At 41.2% G+C, this 19843-nt stretch overlaps 2 protein-coding genes across 3 annotated transcripts; one reads left to right on the plus strand and one right to left on the minus strand.

The window, feature by feature from the left end:
• Positions 1–559: 559 nt before the first annotated feature.
• On the plus strand, positions 560–12527 carry rad23b (RAD23 homolog B, nucleotide excision repair protein). The gene is made up of 10 exons (XM_071515701.1): positions 560–743; positions 2237–2318; positions 5352–5431; positions 6472–6665; positions 6777–6832; positions 8738–8865; positions 9889–10024; positions 10178–10305; positions 10712–10903; positions 11066–12527. The coding sequence occupies exons 1-10, from the start codon at positions 678–680 to the stop codon at positions 11177–11179; spliced, it is 1176 nt and encodes a 391-aa protein (XP_071371802.1). The 5' UTR covers positions 560–677; the 3' UTR covers positions 11180–12527.
• Positions 12528–13774: 1247 nt separating this feature from the next.
• On the minus strand, positions 13775–19238 carry klf4 (Kruppel like factor 4). 2 transcript variants are annotated; one of them, XM_071515706.1, is made up of 5 exons: positions 19137–19238; positions 18146–18257; positions 16468–17341; positions 15396–15566; positions 13775–14845 (listed from the first exon to the last, which is right to left on the minus strand). In XM_071515706.1, coding segments are annotated over exons 1-5 (1335 nt in total). In that variant the 5' UTR covers positions 19139–19238; the 3' UTR covers positions 13775–14669. The 2 variants fall into 2 exon arrangements, with proteins under 2 accessions (XP_071371807.1, XP_071371806.1); XM_071515705.1 differs by lacking the exon at positions 19137–19238 and adding an exon at positions 18386–18662 and having other exon boundaries at positions 13776–14845.
• Between the last annotated feature and the right edge of the window lie 605 nt (positions 19239–19843).

The raw sequence follows: 19843 nt of genomic DNA on the forward strand, positions 1-19843 counted from the left end.
TGTCGCCGCAGTTTGCACTCTGAAGAACCAAAGAGTGTTTTTTTTTTGGTTTTTTTTCCTAGAGAGCTGAGGCTTGGGTGCAACCACTTTTCCAAAGAATGGGGGAGGCCTTTTTAATTAAGCTGCCTCTCTTCTGTGAGAGTGGCAAAATAATTGTAGAAATACATATATAGATATATTAAATTCCATTCACACGTTCACATTCACACATAGCATAACCACAAGGGTAACCATAACTATTTTTTATTTCTTTTTTATTTATTTTTTTTTTTTAATGGAACTTTCTGAGCTGGTTTGTAGAGAAATTATATTACAGAGTGCATTAATTTAAAGGAAACTTAAACACTACCATATATAAACAGTAGTTTATTTATTGATTATTTTTCAGTCATAGTTTATATTTGCATTCATTAAAAATAGCTCTGGTTAAGTCAGTAGAATCGATTATTCATGTGACATTATTTAGTATTGTTGAAAAATAGGTGATTTCCACAGTATTTCAGTGCAGCCAGTGGGAGCGCTAGCTGCCATTGTCGCCCCCTATTTGAAGAGAAGAAGAAAGCCAAACCGTTATGGCGGCCGACAGTTTGTAATGAGCCAACGAAAACAGCAAAGATTCTTTCAAGTTGGATCCACAGCGTTTGAGCAGAGACAGGGGAGAAAACTTAGTCGCCAAAATGCAGATAACTTTGAAAACCTTACAACAGCAAACGTTTAAAATCGACATCGATGCAGAGGAGACGGTGAGAGTTGAAACCATACATTTGTGGAGGGGGTGGAGTGGGAGATGGCTATGTCCTGGAACGAGATACTTATTGCCCGTTTGGAATTAGCCGATCAGTTAATGGATCTGCTTACACTTGACCGGTATTTATGTACGGCGCTTTGAATGGACTTCGTGGTGGAGTTAATATGATGGGGTTTGACGTGAAATTTGGGACAGACTTGCGTCAACTGCTTGATAATTGTTTAGGAAATGACTTTGTCTCACGGCAGCATTTAGACGTAGCCCAAGGAAGGTGTCAGGTGGGGTAAAGGATGACAAGTTCAATGGTTTGTCAGCCAGCCTGGAAACCAAGGTTAGTTTGTTTACTATGAAATAAATCAACATCCACGCACCATTAGCTATAAATTAACATTATCATTAGTATTTCTATTATTATTGTCATTATTATAGTATTATCTTATTTCATACAGCTTTTGGCAAAGCTATGTGCAAACTAATGGCTGGCTCACACGCAGGTCTTTGTGAGGAAATGACAAAGTAAAACTATCGATGCTGACTGAGGCAACGATATTGTTCATTTAGTTAACGTTAATTTAGTTCATTGGCAGTCTACTAAATTGGTGTGGTTGGATACTGGATGAGATATCCCTGATTAGCTACTTGTAGCATTCATTTGCTGTGCTTGCTAGCTTATCTTCTCGACTAATTTCCATGAATGTTTCACTGAAGGTTAATAAAGCGGAAACGTTATGTAGTCCAGTCGAAACTCGCCATCCAAGTTAACTAGTGTTAGCTAAGCTAGTTAAAGCTAAACTAGTTAAAATGCTGCCAACATAGTTGAAAGAAAACTGATCGTTGATAGACAAAGACAGAGTCAAAGTTAACTTAACGTAATTCTGTGGTTAAAATTATACTGATTCATCAGTGTTATTTTTGATGGATGGTTTAACTTGACCCTCAGTAATCGGCTTTTTTATTATGTACTGAAGCATAGGTTTAGAAATGCAAACAAACCTCTAAACATTTACCTGGGCAGAATTCAGACTCATGGCCCCTATACTTTGGATCAGCCTGCTTCAGGGTGTACAATCATTAAACTGTCTTTTTTTTAACGCAACTGAAAACTCATTTTTATGAACTTGCATTGAATTGGTAAACTTGTTATTGCCGTCATTATGCTGTAATTCTGTGAACTGGTTGAGTCCAGTGTCCAACATGGTTTCTGAACTCTGTGTAGAGCTCAATGAGCCAGTAGAATCAGCTGTCATTCAACTTAAATTTTATGGTGTAGCAACGAGTTGGTGAACTGTTGATTGGACTTTATTTTATAAGTGTATTTATGTTGTGTGTAAGTTTCCATTGCATTGTCTTGTACCATTTCTGATTTGAGGGGGCCTTAACAGTCAGTAGTGCAACTCTTCCTTTTATCACAGCTGATTGTTTCATTCCTTTTATTTTACAGCACTTGGTAACTTTTAAGGAAAGTGGTCTTTCTTCTTATTTCCACAGGTAAAGACATTAAAAGAAAAGATTGAACATGAGAAGGGGAAGGACAGTTTTCCAATCGCCGGACAGAAACTGATATATGCTGGTATGTTACAGTGTTGTTTTTAAACCTCCTTACAACAGTGTTTTCTTTATGAAACGATACTAGCTGCAGCAGAGCAGCTAGTATGAGCTTCTTTAACATGCAGGTGGATTCTACACTGCATTTTCAGTTGATCAGTGATTACTTGATTAAGTAGTAGATGATGCATTTATGAATTCCCACAAATTAGGCCTTTATTTTTTTTATGCAGACAGGTTCTCCTGACTGTAGTCATATTGGATGCCATGCTCGTCTCCTCTGCATGTTGCATTCTATCCAGTGAGAAGGAGCATAATACTGTCATGATAGCAAAAGTGGTTATGAGCTACTCCATTGCGACCATCTGTCACTGTTTGACAGAATGTGTGTAGACAGCAGCCGTGTACAACTAGCCTTTTTTTATGCAAAAGTTACCGAACTCTTTGCTTACCCCTTGTGCTCCAGTGGAAGTTAATTAATTTTAAAAAAGAATCTGTTGCTGTATCTTTAATTGCAGATGCATGGCATTACTATGCAAGTGTTGTGTGCGTTGGATTTATTCTACTTATGCTTGGATTATGCATGCAACAACAAATGTTTTTACCCACGCTGTTTTAGACTCTCAGTGGTGTCCTACTGATACAATGCGGCACTGTAGAGCTATCTTACCCAACAGTGGAGCTAAGAAAAGACACAGAACTGCTGAATGACTGCAAAGTCTTTGAGAACTGCAGTATTTGACTTTCACTCTGTTAAGTAAAGCAGATGCACTTACAGCATGCACTGTTTATTAGCTTGTATTAAAACCTGAATTTTGAAGAAAGAACTTGAAGCTATAGCTAATCAGTGCTAGCTAGTGAAGCTATACAAACTACTTGTGGAAATGACTGTAAAACATCAGCTGCAGGAAAATTATACTAACTAAAAACTATATTGGCAGCAGCTTAGCATAGGTTTAATCCTAGCATTAAGGCCGCTCTGGGTTTCCCACAGGAAATGTTAGTCAAAGGTGGTGGTGGGGGACAAGTTGAACTCCATCAGAGAGAAACGCAGTGGAATTTATTTATTTATTTTATTTTTTGCAATGGCAGGAAGGGAATCAATTTGCTGTATTTATCTTACTTGCTAACATAGCCAGTTATCAGCATTTTAGATGGGCTTCCTGATATCATTAATGTTGGCCAAAGTTGTAACAAAGTACCAGCATTAGGCTACTTCACAATCGTGACTGACACAATTGTGCTCCTCTTCGACCACAATGCCGCTTTGGGCCAGCATATGGCATGGATGCTTTGTTCAACACTCCTTTGGTCTCACTGAAAATAAACTCCGAAAAAATCAAATTGAGGGGTTGTTTTGTTTTTCCTGTCAAGGCGGCAGTATTCGTTAAGAGAGCCTGCCTTGACTATATACGGGCTAACTGCAGGAAACACTGCTCGCCTTTGCAAGTCTGTCTTCTAGACAAGTAAATCGGTTAGCTCCTTCCAGATGAATCTGTAGGTAGCAGCCTAGTAAAACTCAGGGAAGCTTCATATCCCTCCTAACATTTTTTTGTCTCTTTTTTTCTGGCACATTACTTATTAAGCTCTCTCCAGACAAAGATAGCAAGCTAATAAATTTATATCTCTTAACGTGTAGGGTAGATGACCCAATTAAGCCCACCCAAATCTAAATTTGACATATATTCTCATAGGTATGTTAATTGCTTCCCAAAAAATATAATTAATTATTATTAATCTATCTCTCATCTTAACATTTGTAGTATATTTTATTGTAAATTGACAAAATTAAATTACTTAATTTAACTGCAAACATGAAAAGTCCAGGGTGGGCTTATAAGGTACATGTGTACCCTTTAAGCCCATATGTGTCCCAAATAAGCCCACAAGAGTTTCAACAATATATACTTCACATTTTATTGATTAAACTCTTGATATTTTATTGATCTTTCAAGTTAGGCCTCAAATAACCAACCTAAACAATTAAAATATAGCCATATAAATAAATATAGCGAGCAATATAGTCTCTCTGTTGCTACATCAAGGCAGCATCAACTGAACATCAACCTGTATTTTGTCTCTGACTCTCTCTCTCTCTCTGGTCCTTCCTATCCACTCTATATTTCCTTGCCAATGCAGCAAGGTTGTCAAGCTTGTGCCATGTTTAGGCAGTCACTGTCATTTTTCTCTGTCTACCTATTTTATCCCTACAATGAAAATAAATTAAGTAGTTAGGGTCATCAGTGGAAAGGATGTGTTCTGAGTTAAATTAATTCATTTAAGGCCTCTTAACCTATTGATGTCAATGGCAAATATGGCCTACACCAGACAACTGCATAGGTAGCAGCTTGGGCAAAAACAATCTCCTAATGTGCTTATCTGCCAGATTGTTGCTTAATCAAGCTTTCCAACAATCTCTTATCTTTCTTCTAAACGATTTTAAAAGACACGGAGCATGTATGGTAGGAAATGGCTAAAAATCTTTTTTGCCACCATATGAGTTGTCTAGTAGGGGACAGGGGCAGTGTCTGGAAATTGAACAGCAGTGTTGGGTGACAGCTTGTTTAATCAATGTCTACAGGACAAGCATATTTTGCTAGGCAGCTAACCATAGATTCATCTGGCTAATAAGAGATTGGCATTTTATACATGTTTGAAGTGTCCTGCCATCTTAAACAGCTGTTCCACATTAATGTTCCTTCAGATTTCTAGAAGAATAAAGCCCTGAGCCCTTGTGCAGTAGACCGCTTAAATGAGCTTTAACTTAAAATAAAAATTAAAAAAAATAAAAAAGTAGGTAGAGCAAGCATCTGGGCTCCTTAGCAGTTACTTCTACTACTCAACTAGCTACTCCTATATATAAGTTTATGGGACATTGTGTAATATGCAGACAATGTAGTAGTCTGTATTCAGTCTGGTTTGTACCAAGCTATATATTTTATATCTTATTCTTCAATGGGACCATGCGCCGTATTTCAACATTTTCTCATCCTAGAGTTTCTGTTTTAACAGAGGTAATGCCTGCAGAATTGTGATTAATTTTGCCATTTCTTCCTAGGTAAAATCCTCAGTGATGACACGGCCCTCAAGGAATACAAAATCGATGAGAAGAACTTTGTGGTCGTCATGGTGGCAAAGGTGGGGATTTATAATTGGTTTAGAAATGGGCGGGTTTTGTTTGTTCAACATGAGATTTTTTTTAAATATATAGACCATCCCCTTGTTTATGCCACACAGAAAGTGCTGAATAGGAGCTAACACTGAACTATTATGTTTTGTAAACCATCTCTTCACAGCCAGCCACTTAAGTCTGTCTGATACACATGAGAAAGTGGCTCACAGTGTGATCACCACTGACGGTGGCAGTTGGGTTAATCAACTTCCCATGTCATTGGAGGAGGGTACGGTGTACAGGGGAGAGACCTAACTGATCATTTTGTGTGTTTTGTTGGAGATCGGGGGGAAAAAAGAAGGAAAATGACATGTGAGTTAAGTGACCTCCCTGTGGTGCCTAATGGTGCACACCTCCTGATATTGGCTCAGCTGCTATAGTAGCTCATGGTTACAGATGACAGCAGCAGATCACAGCTTGGAAAAGGACGAGACTGCATGTGTCTGGACTGTATTTATTTGTCATTTGTGTGCAAATATGGAGACGTTTGCTACATGCTTGCTTCCTTTGGGGGACAGTTTTATTGACTTGGATTTAAGAACCCACTGATGTTTCACTGTTGCTATTACATTGCCATCATTCACAATGTAGAAATTACTTGAAGTGTTTTTCCCACGGCGCAGTTGATGGCATCACAAAGCAAATTCAGGTCAGTCAGTCAGTCATCTGTCGCTTTGTGAAATGATACACTTCGTCAGATGGCCTCTAGCAGGCGTCTTTGACTATGAGATGTAGTGTTTCCCATACAAAGGCACAAAATCATAAGTTTGTCAATGTATAGAAAATGGATCTCTAATTGATTTGTCATTTGGAGATGTGCAGACCAGCAGCATTGTACTCCATCCACAGAGTCTCCTGCTGTGAAAACTTAAGTGAAACTTAACATTCCACAATTTGCTCCAAACCCACCTGTGTTGGTAACCGGATTTGTAAATAACCCATCGTGAATTCAAAGTGAAAAAATATAGAGGTTGCAAATTTTTTATATTCTTAAATTGTTTTGCAGCCTAAAGCGGCCCCAACAGCTCCCCAGCCTTCAACTGCCACTATGGCCTCCAGCACTACAGGTCCCACAGCACCCGCTGCCTCAGTGTCCAGCCCCGACCCCCCACAAGAGGGGGCACCCACAGAGGACAAACCAGACGAGAGGCACCCGTCAACTGCTGACCCGACTGCTGACCCAGCTTCCGCCCCTATCGGGTAAAGAACGGGTAGATCTTTTTTAAAACTGTTTCTCTGATAGCATTGCATAATGCTTTGAGAACTGATGTACAGATCATGCCTCACCAAAGGTCTGCTTTTCTCTTGCAGAACCTGTGAGGCCTCCACAAACACAAACTTAGTTGATGAAGCAATTTCAGCTCTGGGTAAGACCTAATTTTTAAAATTTTTATGTGATTATTTTCTGATGGTTGATGGCAGAGATATGACAAATGTAATATCTTGAATTGCTTTTAACAAAATCTTATGCTGCAAATACTGCACCGTCTGTGCAGTTTTTATTTTTTAATTGAGCTCTAGTCAGCCCATAAATTTGTTGGTCCATGTGTGAATCTGGGTTGTCAGTTCATTTTGGCCCACCCAACTGTAGTCCTAGTTTGTGGAAGTTCAGGTTCCAGTTGCCACGCAGTGTACTGTGCACAGTGTGCAAAACAACACAGCCTCACCCCTCCAACACACTCACACTACCTAAGTGCCATTCATTCACTGGTACCTAGCAAGAAAGCGAGCAAATTGGCTAGCTCAAATTGGCAAAGGTTGATGCTGAATTCGAAGGGAGACGAGGGACTATGGTTGTCACGATATTAGAATTTCTAACTTTGATACAATACCCAGGAAAATATCGATATGCCATTTTCGATACCACGGGGGGAAAAAATGAATTTTCAATCTTTTTTTTTTTAAATGTTGTTTTCATGTTAAAATATAATTTTAACATGAAAACAATATTTTAAAGTTGTCTGAGATCAAACAACACATTTTTGATTGACAGGTGTCAATCGCCATCATGATTTGCTCCTTTTTTTATTGAGGGGAGTGAGCTTATACTGCACAAGCATGTGAAACGTCATATTGCCTCCTGGCCTCTGCAGCATAGACTGTAAGTAACTAAGCAAAAAAGACAGACACAGAGACCCAAACTAGTCCCTTTTATATCCGACAAAGCAGGGGGAAATCCCGGTGCAAACGAGACAGATGGACGGACAGACAGACGCACGCTTCTCCATAACGTAGGCCCGATAAAACTCATTCAAAACTGTGCACTTACACAGCAGATTACCCTGCTGTAGTCATCGGCCTATCAGAACACTTTTAGCTTGTTGAAGCAGCAGATACCCACCAATGATAGGGAAAAATCAGCAGGGCTAGAGTTAGTGGATTATTATTGACAGAATGATTTTAATCAGACATTTCAACGTCCGGTCGAGCCTTCTGACCGGGCCCGGACAATGCATCTGAAAACCGGACAGTCCGGTCGAAAACCAGGCATCTGGCAAACCTACTTGATAACGTTAGCTAGCTCTGTAGCTAACGTTTGGTTTGCTAGCTAAACTAAAACGGATGATGTGCAGGGTACGTTAACATTTATGATAAATGTTTAATGCTTCAGTGATGTTGAAACGGGAGCTTTCGCTAACCTCTCGAAATTCTTTATATAGACTGGCGTGTCGGTCCTTAAGGTGCTTCGCCAAGTTTGACGTGTTACCCCCCTTCATCGGCACCACTCTGTAGCATTGTTTGCTGACTGAGGCAACAACCCAGCTGACTGCTACTGTGGGCAGCGTTTTTTTCATTAAGAGAAAGCACTGCTGGTATCGATACTTTTGCAAATGAGTATTGTATCCGTTTCAAATTTTAGTATCGATACTTATCGAAGTATCGATACTTATCGAAGTATCGATACTTTTGACAACCCTACGAGGGACAGTACTTTACAGAAAAGCCTGAGTCTCATTTCATGAGACCTTTCTGAGTTGGTCGATGTGCCATTCCACACACAGGTACATGATAGCTAAACTGAGGAAAATGGCTATGAAGGATCTGCACTGTGAACAAAGCAACAGGACAACTTTACTCACATTCAGACTTGTCAGTTGGTGGCAAGTGTGCTCCCCTACTTTCTCCAACAGTGGGATATGTGCAGAAATTGGACACACTCACGCCCGAATGTATTATTTTTCTATTAAACTCTGCTATATTGTTATAACCCTACTGAAATGCACTTTAACTGTCTTGGTGTATTTGTGTGTGTTGGACCCATCCCCCTTCAGTTACGGGCCAGTCGTATGACGACATAGTGACAGAGATGATGCTGATGGGCTACGAGAGAGAGCAGGTGGTGGCCGCTCTCAGAGCCAGCTTCAACAACCCAGACAGAGCCGTGGAGTACCTGCTCACAGTAAGGACAGCATTATGTTATGTGTCCCCTACCAAATGTGTCTTGCTGCAAATCTTCTCAACCTTTCAGTGTAGTCAAAAGAAGAATCATCATTGCAGCTATGTAATAAAAATGAATCCATGGCCTTATCCCAATTAGCCTGAAGAGTTCAAATATCATCTTTAATTGCAGCACAAATAGTCTGTAACTCCCACATTGTGGGGCCTATAATTATGCTAACAAATGTGTCCAGTGGACCATCAGAATCATGATGGCTTTTCAGCTATTTTGAATTTTACAGAAGCAGCATTTTACTGAGGCATTATCTTTTTTTTTTTTTTTTTTTTTTTTACCTATCCAATAAAGTTGGTCTTTTTTGGAAAATACTTAACTGGATAAACAATACCACTGCCTTTAAACATTATAGAAGGAGTATGGTCTATCAAAAAATGTACTAACATTTTTTACGCGTGTCTGCCACCTCTGCAAAGCCATTTTGAAATTGACTTAACGGGGCACCGCAAATACCAAAAATATGTATTTTCTTTATCTGGTTAATTGGATTCCTTCAAATTTGTTATATTTGTTCTAGGGCAAATATTACTGAACAAAGTGTTATTGAACCATTGGATTGGTGCCTGGCCTAACGCATAATAGCTCGTACCTCAGTGTGGGTTTGGGCTATCGTAAAGCTTTGAACGCCTGTACAGGTCAGGACCTCGTTAACATGCATTAGTTACAAGGCCTTTGGCGTTTGTGGATATGTGGGATTGTGTAATTTACTGCCTTGTTCGTGACTTGAAAGTACTAGGTTGTGCAAGTTTTTCTACCCATAAGCAATTATTCACAATCTCCTGAACCTCCTCATGAATGATGATTGGAATTTATTAAATGTATACATGGCTCTATCTGGGCCCACAAACTCTAAACTCAAGTGAGAGCACAAGCAAATCAAAAGCTCACGATGGTATACGCAGCCAACAGCGAAACGCTTTTATACATAGCATGGTTTTTCTTATGTTGTATCCTGTGACTTTTCTACAGGGCATCCCAGCCAGGGAGGAGGGCCATGCGGGAGGACCTGACCCTGTGGCACCTCTAGTGGGTGGAATGCCAGCTGTGCCCACAGCCGGTATAAGTGTCCCAGCCAACACTGGCTCCTCACAAAGTGCCGCAGGTGGTGAGTGGCCCATGCCGTGCTTTACCGCAGTCTCAATAAGCAAATGTGTACTTGTGTTTCTGTTATTCACCTTCTGCCTCCGTCCTCTAATTATATTATCTCTTGCTTCTTTCTGCTTACTCTTTCCCTCTCATCCTTCCTTCATCCCTCCAGGCAACCCTCTGAGCTTCCTAAGAAACCAGCCCCAGTTCCACGTGATGAGACAGCTGATCCAGCAGAACGCAGCACTGCTCCCAGCCCTGCTGCAGGAGATCGGCAGGGAGAACCCCGAGCTCCTGCAGGTAGGGGGATGTTATTTAAATTATTCTGAATCTTATAACACGTGTGGCTGTGAGGAGGACCCTTGGTAAATGGTTTTGATTAAGCAGTTTCCTGGTATTAAGTATTTTACAGTTGAGAAAGTTGTTTGGGCTTAATGTTTGTGTTTTTTGCCATTTTTGTATCAGGAGCATATTATGGGGTGTTTCAATAATTTATGGTTGTCAATGAGAGTTATCGGGCTGGGGCAAAAACTCATTCATGCAGACAGTTTCTGGATAATATGCAGTTTTATTTTCACTTTTGACTATGCAATCATTTAATGTTTGAGTTTTGTGAAGGGTTTATAAAAGGCTCTCGGCCAGTGCTTCATTTCTAGACCGTGTCCTGCAGCGACCCGGCCCCTAAACTGTTCATTCTCTCCTACAGGAGATTAGTAACCACCAGGAGCAGTTCATCCAGATGCTGAACGAGCCCAATCCGGACGCGGTGCCGGAGGTTGGCAGAGGTGGGGATGCGGGGGGTGCAGGGGGAGCAGGAGGGGTGGCAGCTGACGCACCCAGCGGAAGTCACATGAACTATATCCAGGTCACGCCGCAGGAGAAGGAGGCCATTGAGAGGGTGAGCAGGCACATAACACTGTCACTAGCCTTTCCTATCAGTCCAATACAAAGCTGATTTTTATCCTTAACATATAAACTGATACATGTGGTGCACAAGTTGTCATGTTTGCCTATTGGAAATATTGTTTATCCCATTTTCAACTCTTTTCTCCAATTCCAGCTAAAAGCCTTAGGATTCCCAGAGGGACTTGTTATACAAGCCTACTTTGCTTGTGAGAAGAACGAGAACTTGGCTGCAAACTTCCTTTTACAACAGAACTTTGACGATGATTAAGAGAGCCATCCTCATTTTTACTTTTTTTTTTGTTGTTGTTCATTTCTTCCTCTACGTTTTGATTGATCATATTGGATATATAAGTGGAAACAGCAGGCCTTCTACATTACCTAAAAATTTTACTGCAAATTACAACACATTCACCTTTTCTTGGTAACACTGGATCATTATTAGCTGGTTTGTGAGAACAAGCTGTTGTTTGTGATCAATTTGAAATGGAGGAAAAATTAAAGTGAAATTACTTCATGCATCAGAAATCACCTGTGTGCTATCAATTTCTTTATTATATGTAAGCTAAGACCAATATGATTGTTATGATCTTAAGGAAAATTAATATGTGTTAAAATGGCTGAACCCGAAATGGCTTGTTCCAAATTATGAGTGATTATGGGTTGGTGGAGTAGATTCTGAAAGTTATGGCATTGTTCATGCACTCTCATTCCTGTTTTTGTTTTCTTGCTCAGTTGACGAGTAATGTGGATCCCAGGATATAAATTCAGTTTAAATGACAATGAACAAGCAACATGTATGGCACTTTTTTTTTTTTTTTTTTGATTTAACATCCAGCATCTGAAGGCATGTAAATCGACAAGATAGAAAATCTTGTTGATTTGTTGAAGACACAAGCTGTGGAAAGAGGCACAGAAGATTACAGTCTGGACTGCAATTCAGATTCTATAGACATGTCAACACATTTTACTGCATGTATATAGTTTACATCTAGTAGGGTTTAGTTACTATGACTGTCTTTTTTTTTTTTTTTTTTTTTTTTTTTTTTTTTTTTTTTACCAGGAAAAATAAACTTTTCAAGACAAAAGGAGCCATGCCTGTGCTGCTGTGTTTGCTTTAGATGGTGCAGAAACTAAAATCTCTCCTGTACAGGTCATAGCTTCATTCACAAGCGCTCTGTTTTTACTGCATGAAACACTGTAGAGGATCATCCAAGTTATATTCACCGATAATTTATTGGTATCATCTGCCCAGTAAATTCACCTAGTTAATTTAACTGGCCTTGCCCCCAGACTTCTTGTTAATTTATAATTAAATTCTCATACAAGGTTTACTTTATGCCCGTTTCCACACAATGCCCCACATGGGAATGAATGAGGAGTTACCAGGGGCAGGAGGTGTGCTTGGTACAATTTAGACCTACAGAGGGCAGCATACACCACAACATGCATCCAGAAGACAACATCAGCGTTCACTTCCCAACCTGAACATGTGTAGGACTAACTTGATCTTGACAAAATATGTCAAGATCAAAGGCATACTTTTCAATTTTGTATAGTGGAGGGAATAATGTAACAATTTAAGATGTCAATTTTATTAAATACAATTGAAATGTAAAGTTTCAGTTTGACTTTTGATTAATGTCCTTCATATGAATAGACTCTAATGTCTGTTTCCCTTCAAACATTTTTGGCCCTTATGCCATTTGAACTTTGTTACTGTAAACTACTGAATTAAACATCTTTTCATGCTGGCTTTGATTAATTTGAGAACATGTGAAGCAGATGTAGGATACGGTAGAATATGTTATTGTCAGTTTGGTAGTAACACACAGCTGATCATTCAGAGATCATAAACTCCCAATTTTTTTTTATCAATTTTAGATGTTATTGATTACTTATCAAAGAGAACCACGACCTTAGATTTACAGATGATGCATTTTTGACCGTCCCAAAGTCCAAATTAAATACACATTCATGACCACTACGTTTTTGAACAACCTGCTGCATTCACTTTTAAGACGTCAACAAAAGCTCATTTGTACAAACTTGCATTTAAGAGATACCTTATTGCTCTCAGTATGCTATTGTCATACAGTGTTAATTTGTTGTGAATCCAATACAGTTTTTGACTGTTGACCCACCAGTATCAGTTTTCCTTCTGGTTTCACTTTGGTGGTGTAGACTTTGATGTTTCTTAACTGTTCAGTGGGAATCAAGCCTATAGCATTATTTTATTTATGTATATTTTTCTTATAATATTACCATTGTCTTGTGTTATGTTTGAGCAGTGCAAGTCTCTATAGATAGATAGATGCAGTTCATTCTAACTAAATGATACACATTCATTATATCTGGACAGTATCTCACTATAGCATCTCTGTGGATTGTATTCAAAGAGCTTCAGCTTCAGTTCAGAGCTGTAATCTGATTTGGTGTCACCATTGAATGTCAGCCAGGAACTTGGCTGTCCTCCCCATTCTTCCCTCTGACAGGTGGAAAGAGAACCCCATGGAAACAGGACATTGTAGAAGTGTTATTTTTGAACATCTTTTTAGCGGTAACATTGTGTTAGTTTGCCTGTGGCGATCTCACCATTATCAGGGGGGTATTGTGTGTGAGCCGGCAGTGAGCTATTGTTGTCATTTAAATGCTCTTATCCATTACACAACCATGGAAAGCCACAATTAACTATACACTAAATAATGTTCAAGGAAACTCTACTGAACACACGTCATTCTCTATCCAACTAATGCTTCTTTCTCTTCTGGTGCCAACATGTTTATTTATTTATTCCAAGTTATAGTTAGAAACTATAAGTTGGAATAACCATTTCAGACATGTTTTGTTGATTAAATGGATTGTACTGTTGCACAGGACATTGTTCATGAGCCATGTAGCAGCAATCATTGTATCTCATTTCAAATACATTTTATTTTATTATACTGTAAAATACAAAACATTAACAAAGCATTTTTATTTACAAATGTACAAAATTCAAGATTATATTACATATTTTGGCTATAAACAAAAACCTTTGTTCAGAGTTACTCATTTAATACAAAAATATGAATGTCTCATATAAATTATTGCACTTTGCGACCGCAGTGCATTGAAGATTGCCATCACCATTGAGAAGTGAAGTGTTCACCTGATTTAAGTCAGATTGTGGAAGAGAGGTCTCCGAGAAACACAAACAACCATATGGCACTTTTCATTTTTCACCCTTTTGTATTTTTTCCTTGATCTTTGGTACCTTTTCTTTAAAACCCTTCTTTAGAGTCACTGAGCACCATCCTGTAATATATAAATTAAATTTGTACCTGAAATTAATGGCATTGCAGGTGAAATGTATATATAAATATAGATTTGTTTATTTTAATACAGTATTTTGAACAGTGTGTAGTTGTTAACAGAGACTAATGTTGCTGATAGAAGGCCTCTGGGAGATGTTTGTCTGTTGTTCCTGGTTTCCCTGACAATAATACATTTCCAGTCATAAGTTGTTGGCACCTGGTCCTCCAAGTTTTGTCAATTAAATAAGACAAATTCCAGTTTGGTCCCTTAAGAAACTCTAGGCTCTTTTCGCGGAGTAATGCTCTTTTAGCCGTGGACAGCACAGCTTGTCTTGATGCTTGACAACAGCTTGAAGGCAAATTATGGTTTTAAAATATGTAAGTCACAAGTTTGTTCAGGGTTTTGATAACATATATTTCTCTCAAGCCTTCATCCATGGCCATCCAGTCTGGTCCAGTCAAGTCTCATAAGTGCCTCTTCATGTGAAGAGCGAGGTGGTCCGACCTTGAGAAGGCCCGGTCACATTTCTGACACTGGAAGGGCCGGTGGCCCGTGTGTTTCCTGTAGTGGCGCGTGAGCTCGTCCGAACGGGCAAACTTCCAGCCACAACCCTCCCAGTCGCAGTGGTACGGCTTCTCCCCTGTGATGGAGACACAGACAGACAGAGCGGTTAGTGTTGGCCCAACCTTCCCACCTCAGCAGAAGAAAAAGAGGCCCATCCTGTCCTGCAGCCAGAGTATAAAGGGCAAGCTAATCAGGCTGCGTTTGTGTTTGAGCAAGGATCAGTATCAACCTGTTCCATCACACCTGCCAAACAGCCCCATCCCCCACCCATCCAACCCCCATTCATGACTCATAGCAATTATGAATTTGTTGGTACACTGTAGTACAGCAGCCACTAAGCCAGTCGACATGTGGTGTAGCGGAGATGGTTGTGCTAAATATTAATTCAGCGTACTGGCTCTAGACAATGGAAACATAACATGACAATAGCGTAAATGTCTCTTAAATAAAGATGCAAACTACAAAACTACAAAAATATGCTTGTTGGTGAGACTATAAAAAAGGATCGGCCAATAAGGGTGTGTTGCAGGTCACATAATTTAATTTAAACCAGATCTATAAACTAAAGACAGTCAACGGATGACAAGGAGGACAATGTAAACAAGACCTAGCATACAGTGTCTAACCTGTGTGCGTGCGGTGATGTGCCTTGAGGTGGGAGCTCTTGGTGTAGGTTTTCCCACAGCCAACGTAGTCACATGTGTGTGTGGCAATCCTCTTCCGGGGCCAGGAGCGCCGGCCACGTTTAGGCTTTGGTTCCTCCGGCAGGCAGTCGCCACTGGAGATCATGAGGGGCTCTGTGGGGTCAGAGAGTCAGAGGGTCAGAGGGTCAGAGGGTCAGAGGGTCAGAGGGTCATGGTCAACATCACTTCACCTCACCATACAGGTGTAGAATAAATATCCAGTAAGTACGATAAGGTAGTAAGTGCTAATAATAAAGTGCTCAAGACAGCAGCCAATCACTTCATATACTTAGGTATATGATATATGTCCTGTCCCTGTGTAGCATATTTGTTAGTTATGATAGATTACACCCACAATTTCATTCATCAAATCTATTTCACCTGGCTTAATAGAAACTGTTTGAAAATTTGAAGCAAAGTGCATCAACATGCCACTGGGTAAAGTGTTTAGTTTGACGAACATATGAACACTGAATTAATATGAATAAAAAGACTCTGTGTTAACATTTCAGTAATTTAGGGAGAATGTTAGTAAAGAATGTAAAAAAAATGTGAATTTAAAACAGACAGGCTTGTCTCAAACAGCTCAAGGATGGGATTCAAATTAAATGAATGATGTGTGTTATATCTGCTTTGATTGAATTCGGTCCTACTGACCTTCGCTCCAACTTTATTTAAAAGCTAAAAAAGAGGACTTCTTATTGTTGTTTCAACCCTGCTGGATTGTTGGTTTTGGGGTTATGATTAAAGGGCAGGGAAGGTATGGACTATTTTGAATGGACTCTCTGGGCTTTCTTTCATTTCTCTGTTTTCTAGTCTGTTCTGTTTGGATTTCCTCCCTTTGAGTTGTATGAATGAATGTTTTTTTCTTTGAATAATGGACAGAATTTGAATAAAGTGGAAAAAAAGTTTTAATTTAAATCAATTACAACATTCAGTAGCAACAAGAGATGAATGACAGGCAAAAGCTGATTGGCCCATCAATAAATCAATGCATCTTGACGCTGACACTGACCTTGGTACTGCATGGAAGGCGGCTGGGAGAAGGAGGAGTAGCCCTGCTGGGAGCTGTGGTGGTATCCCTGGGGAGGTAGAGGGAGCTGAGGGTGGGGGTGGCCCAGCACCTGGTGCTCCCGGCTCAGAGGGTGGTCAGGGGACAGGGAGGAGGATGAGGACAGTCTGCTGCTGGCTATTGGACGCCCTCCACCGGAGAAGCCGTGCGGGTCCAGGTGGCCGGGTCGCTGCTGGCTCCCTCGGCCCTGGGAGTTCACCCCCGCCAGGTGAAGGTCCATGGGCTGCGAGATGGTGCAGTTACTTGGGTTCTCCTGCTTTATCCTGTGGCACGCAAACGGCGGCGAGGCACGTGAAGAAGCCGGGTCCGAGACGGCGGTAACGCAGGCCTTGCTCACGCTCACGCCTTGGCTGTATTCTCCCATGTCCATCGTCGTCTTGACCACAAACTTGCCGTGGAGGCTGGTGGGGTGGAGGTACGCCGGGTCCAGCTCGGGCCTCATGAGCTCTGCCACGAAACCGCCGGAGGGAGAGACATCGCTGATGTCCGGGATGGTGTAGAGCAGCTCGCTGGCCGTGCCCTGCGGGGACGGGAGGGGGTAAGACGAGGAGTACGAGCCGGGGGACGGAGACAGGGCCTGGGCTGAGCTGCACCCCATGGCCTCCTGCTGCTGCTGCTGCTGCTGCTGCTGCTGCTGCTGGAGCATGGAGTTGGACAGGATGAAGTCGTAGTCCAGTAAGTCCAGGTCTGGCTCTGTGTCCTTCTTGGACATGCTGGGGCTTGTGGTAGTGGTGGCAGTGGGGTGGTCAGGGTCGGAGCAGCTGCTTCCGGTCGGCACACTGGGTCTCTTAAGATGGGACAACTCCTCCTTCCATCTCTAGAGTGAAGTCACACAGACATGAATAGTGAATACGGCTATTTGTAGATGTCAGGTTATTGTATAGAAGAAACATACAACAGTAAACACACTTTAGAGTCGGTCATGAAAACTACTAATAAAACACAGCTTGTTTTGGATAGATACCTTTATGTGATTATTCTGTTTTAGGACATTAAATACAAACATAGTGACTGTAAATGAAGGCACTCAGGGAGACAGGCATCTGGATCTATGATGGAAACTGATGCCATGACAGTTCAGTCAGAGAGCTGAGCTGAGTCTGGTGTAGCAAGTGTCCTTGGCACAGAACAGGCTACTGCAGAATACTGATTACTCTTATTCCCTCGCACAGAAATTGCAGAATAAACACTAGGAGTGGCATGGGGAGCACTTGTCTTTGAGTCACTCTCAGTATACAGAGAACATGCTCAGTCTGCTCCGGTACGAGACGAACATCCTTAGAAACAATTTGATCTTGCCAGAGGTCAAATTGATTGAATTTAAACAATTAAGAGCATTTTCTGTGCAGGAGTGCAGTGTCCTTTGCTCCGTACCAGCCCATGTGCGCTTATCCATTCACTCACTGTCTCCACGCTGAAAATCCACGAGAGTATCTAGGTTGGTGCACGCCCCAGTACAGCGGCATGAAGCCCAGACTGTGCCCATAACATCAAACAACCTTAAAAAAACAACTACGGCGTTGTGAATAAAACACACGCCAGATCTTTCCCTCGCAACATGTTAATGTCCGTGGCTACTCGGCATGAGATGAGTAGATTTAATAAGACTGACCATACTCACTGAATTGGCACTGCCTATGGATTTACTCTTGACAGTCGGACCGCTGGCAAATGTGGATATGGATGGTAGAAGCGTCCCACTTAATGCCATCTCGAAGTCATTTGGTGGCTGCCTGAAATTAAACAAAAATATTGTAAATCCTTGTGGCGTTATCCTCAAAGAACGACGCAGACTATTATAGTCCAAAAGTACATAGTTCACCAATAAACTCTAGTTATGAAAAGTTTTTAAGGCCCACACCTCATCAATAAAAAATATGTCTGTGGAGTCCTTTTGGTTGAATTTGCTCTTCGGGGTGAGCAAATCGCTATGTGCGCTGGGTTTGGTTATATCCCCCGGGTTAAAGTTTATGCTCCGCGTTGCGCGCTATATTTTGGTCCGAGCCATGCTGCCGCTGATGGGCGCGTCGGGTAGAAGGAGCCAGACAGATTTCTGATGCAAATTGATCGGGAGGAGTGAGGCGACAACACGGGGATTCCCTCCGCCTCGCGCCCGTTGCCATGCAGGGACCGGCAGCCTGAACGAGACTGAGCTGACAAACCGCGTGAGACGGGTATCCCTGCTTAAATCATTGAAGCAGGACACGCCTTCGTTGCCCGGCAACAAGCACTACAGGAACAACATTTAGCGCGAGGGAGGGAGGAGGCGGGGGGGAGGCGAGGCGAGGATAGGCGAGGCGGGGTGGGGCGGGGGAGAGGAAGGGGGAGAGAGAGAGAAAGAGAGAGCGACGTTTGTTTGTATTCATAGCAACAGTACCTATCCTTACTGCTGTTATTCACGTCAATTGTGGGTGAAGCGCATCTTTTTAACTGCTACAGACTGGCTGGCATGGGAATAAAAGTGTATTTTATTCCATTATGTAAGGACGGTCACCACACCGGTATCAGTTGGATATGGCCCAACTCACCTTAGTGAGTCCAAATTTGATCTTGTATTTTTTAGCATTACAATTGACAAAGCTCAAGCAACAAATTGCAATATATATACTTACATATACTTGGAAGCTGTATCTGAAAAAAAAAACCATTACATCAAGAGAGTCAATGTCCTCTGTTTCCTCTGAGCAGTGTGCATCTGTGCAACATAGTCTGGTGATCTACATGGTAATATGGTATTACAGTGCCCCACCTCCCACACACACTCACTCTCTCTCTCTCTCTCTCTCTCTCACACACACACACACACCTGGCAAAAAGATGAAGAAGAAGCTGTATACAGTCATTTCCACCTTAGCACTTCAGCTCAATAAAAAAAAAATTGTGATAGTAACTTATGATAGGTCTTGTAGTTTTGGTGCAGACGTAATAATTTTATTTTTAATGTAATGTAACATATTGGCTCTACATATGGTAATTAAGTCTATCTCATAATAATTAATAGGTTATTGAGTGACTTCTCATGCAAAGCACACTAGGACTTTAGCTTAATCCTGTATGGGAAAAACCGGCCCTGCCTCTTACAAACATTAAAATGTTCAGAATGGTCTGATTTGCACTCATTGTTGAGTTTGAGTCGGGTTCAGCCGGTGTTTGCTCAGAGTTAGCGAGCTAACAGACCTAACTATCTGACATAATTAGAGGCACTGGCTTGAGAGTTCAGTGCGAGAGCAAACAAAGTGCTCGCTCCTGATCCTGCTGAATCAGGATCAGGATCCGTTAGGCATGTCAACAAACGTCCCGTCACTTCAACAGGACACAT

This window comes from Centroberyx affinis, unplaced genomic scaffold (assembly GCF_046629955.1).
Source record: "Centroberyx affinis isolate AG114_WGS23_722 - 3 ecotype Tasmania unplaced genomic scaffold, CSIRO-AGI_Caff_v1 ptg000366l_1, whole genome shotgun sequence".
NCBI classification, from domain to species: domain Eukaryota; kingdom Metazoa; phylum Chordata; class Actinopteri; order Beryciformes; family Berycidae; genus Centroberyx; species Centroberyx affinis.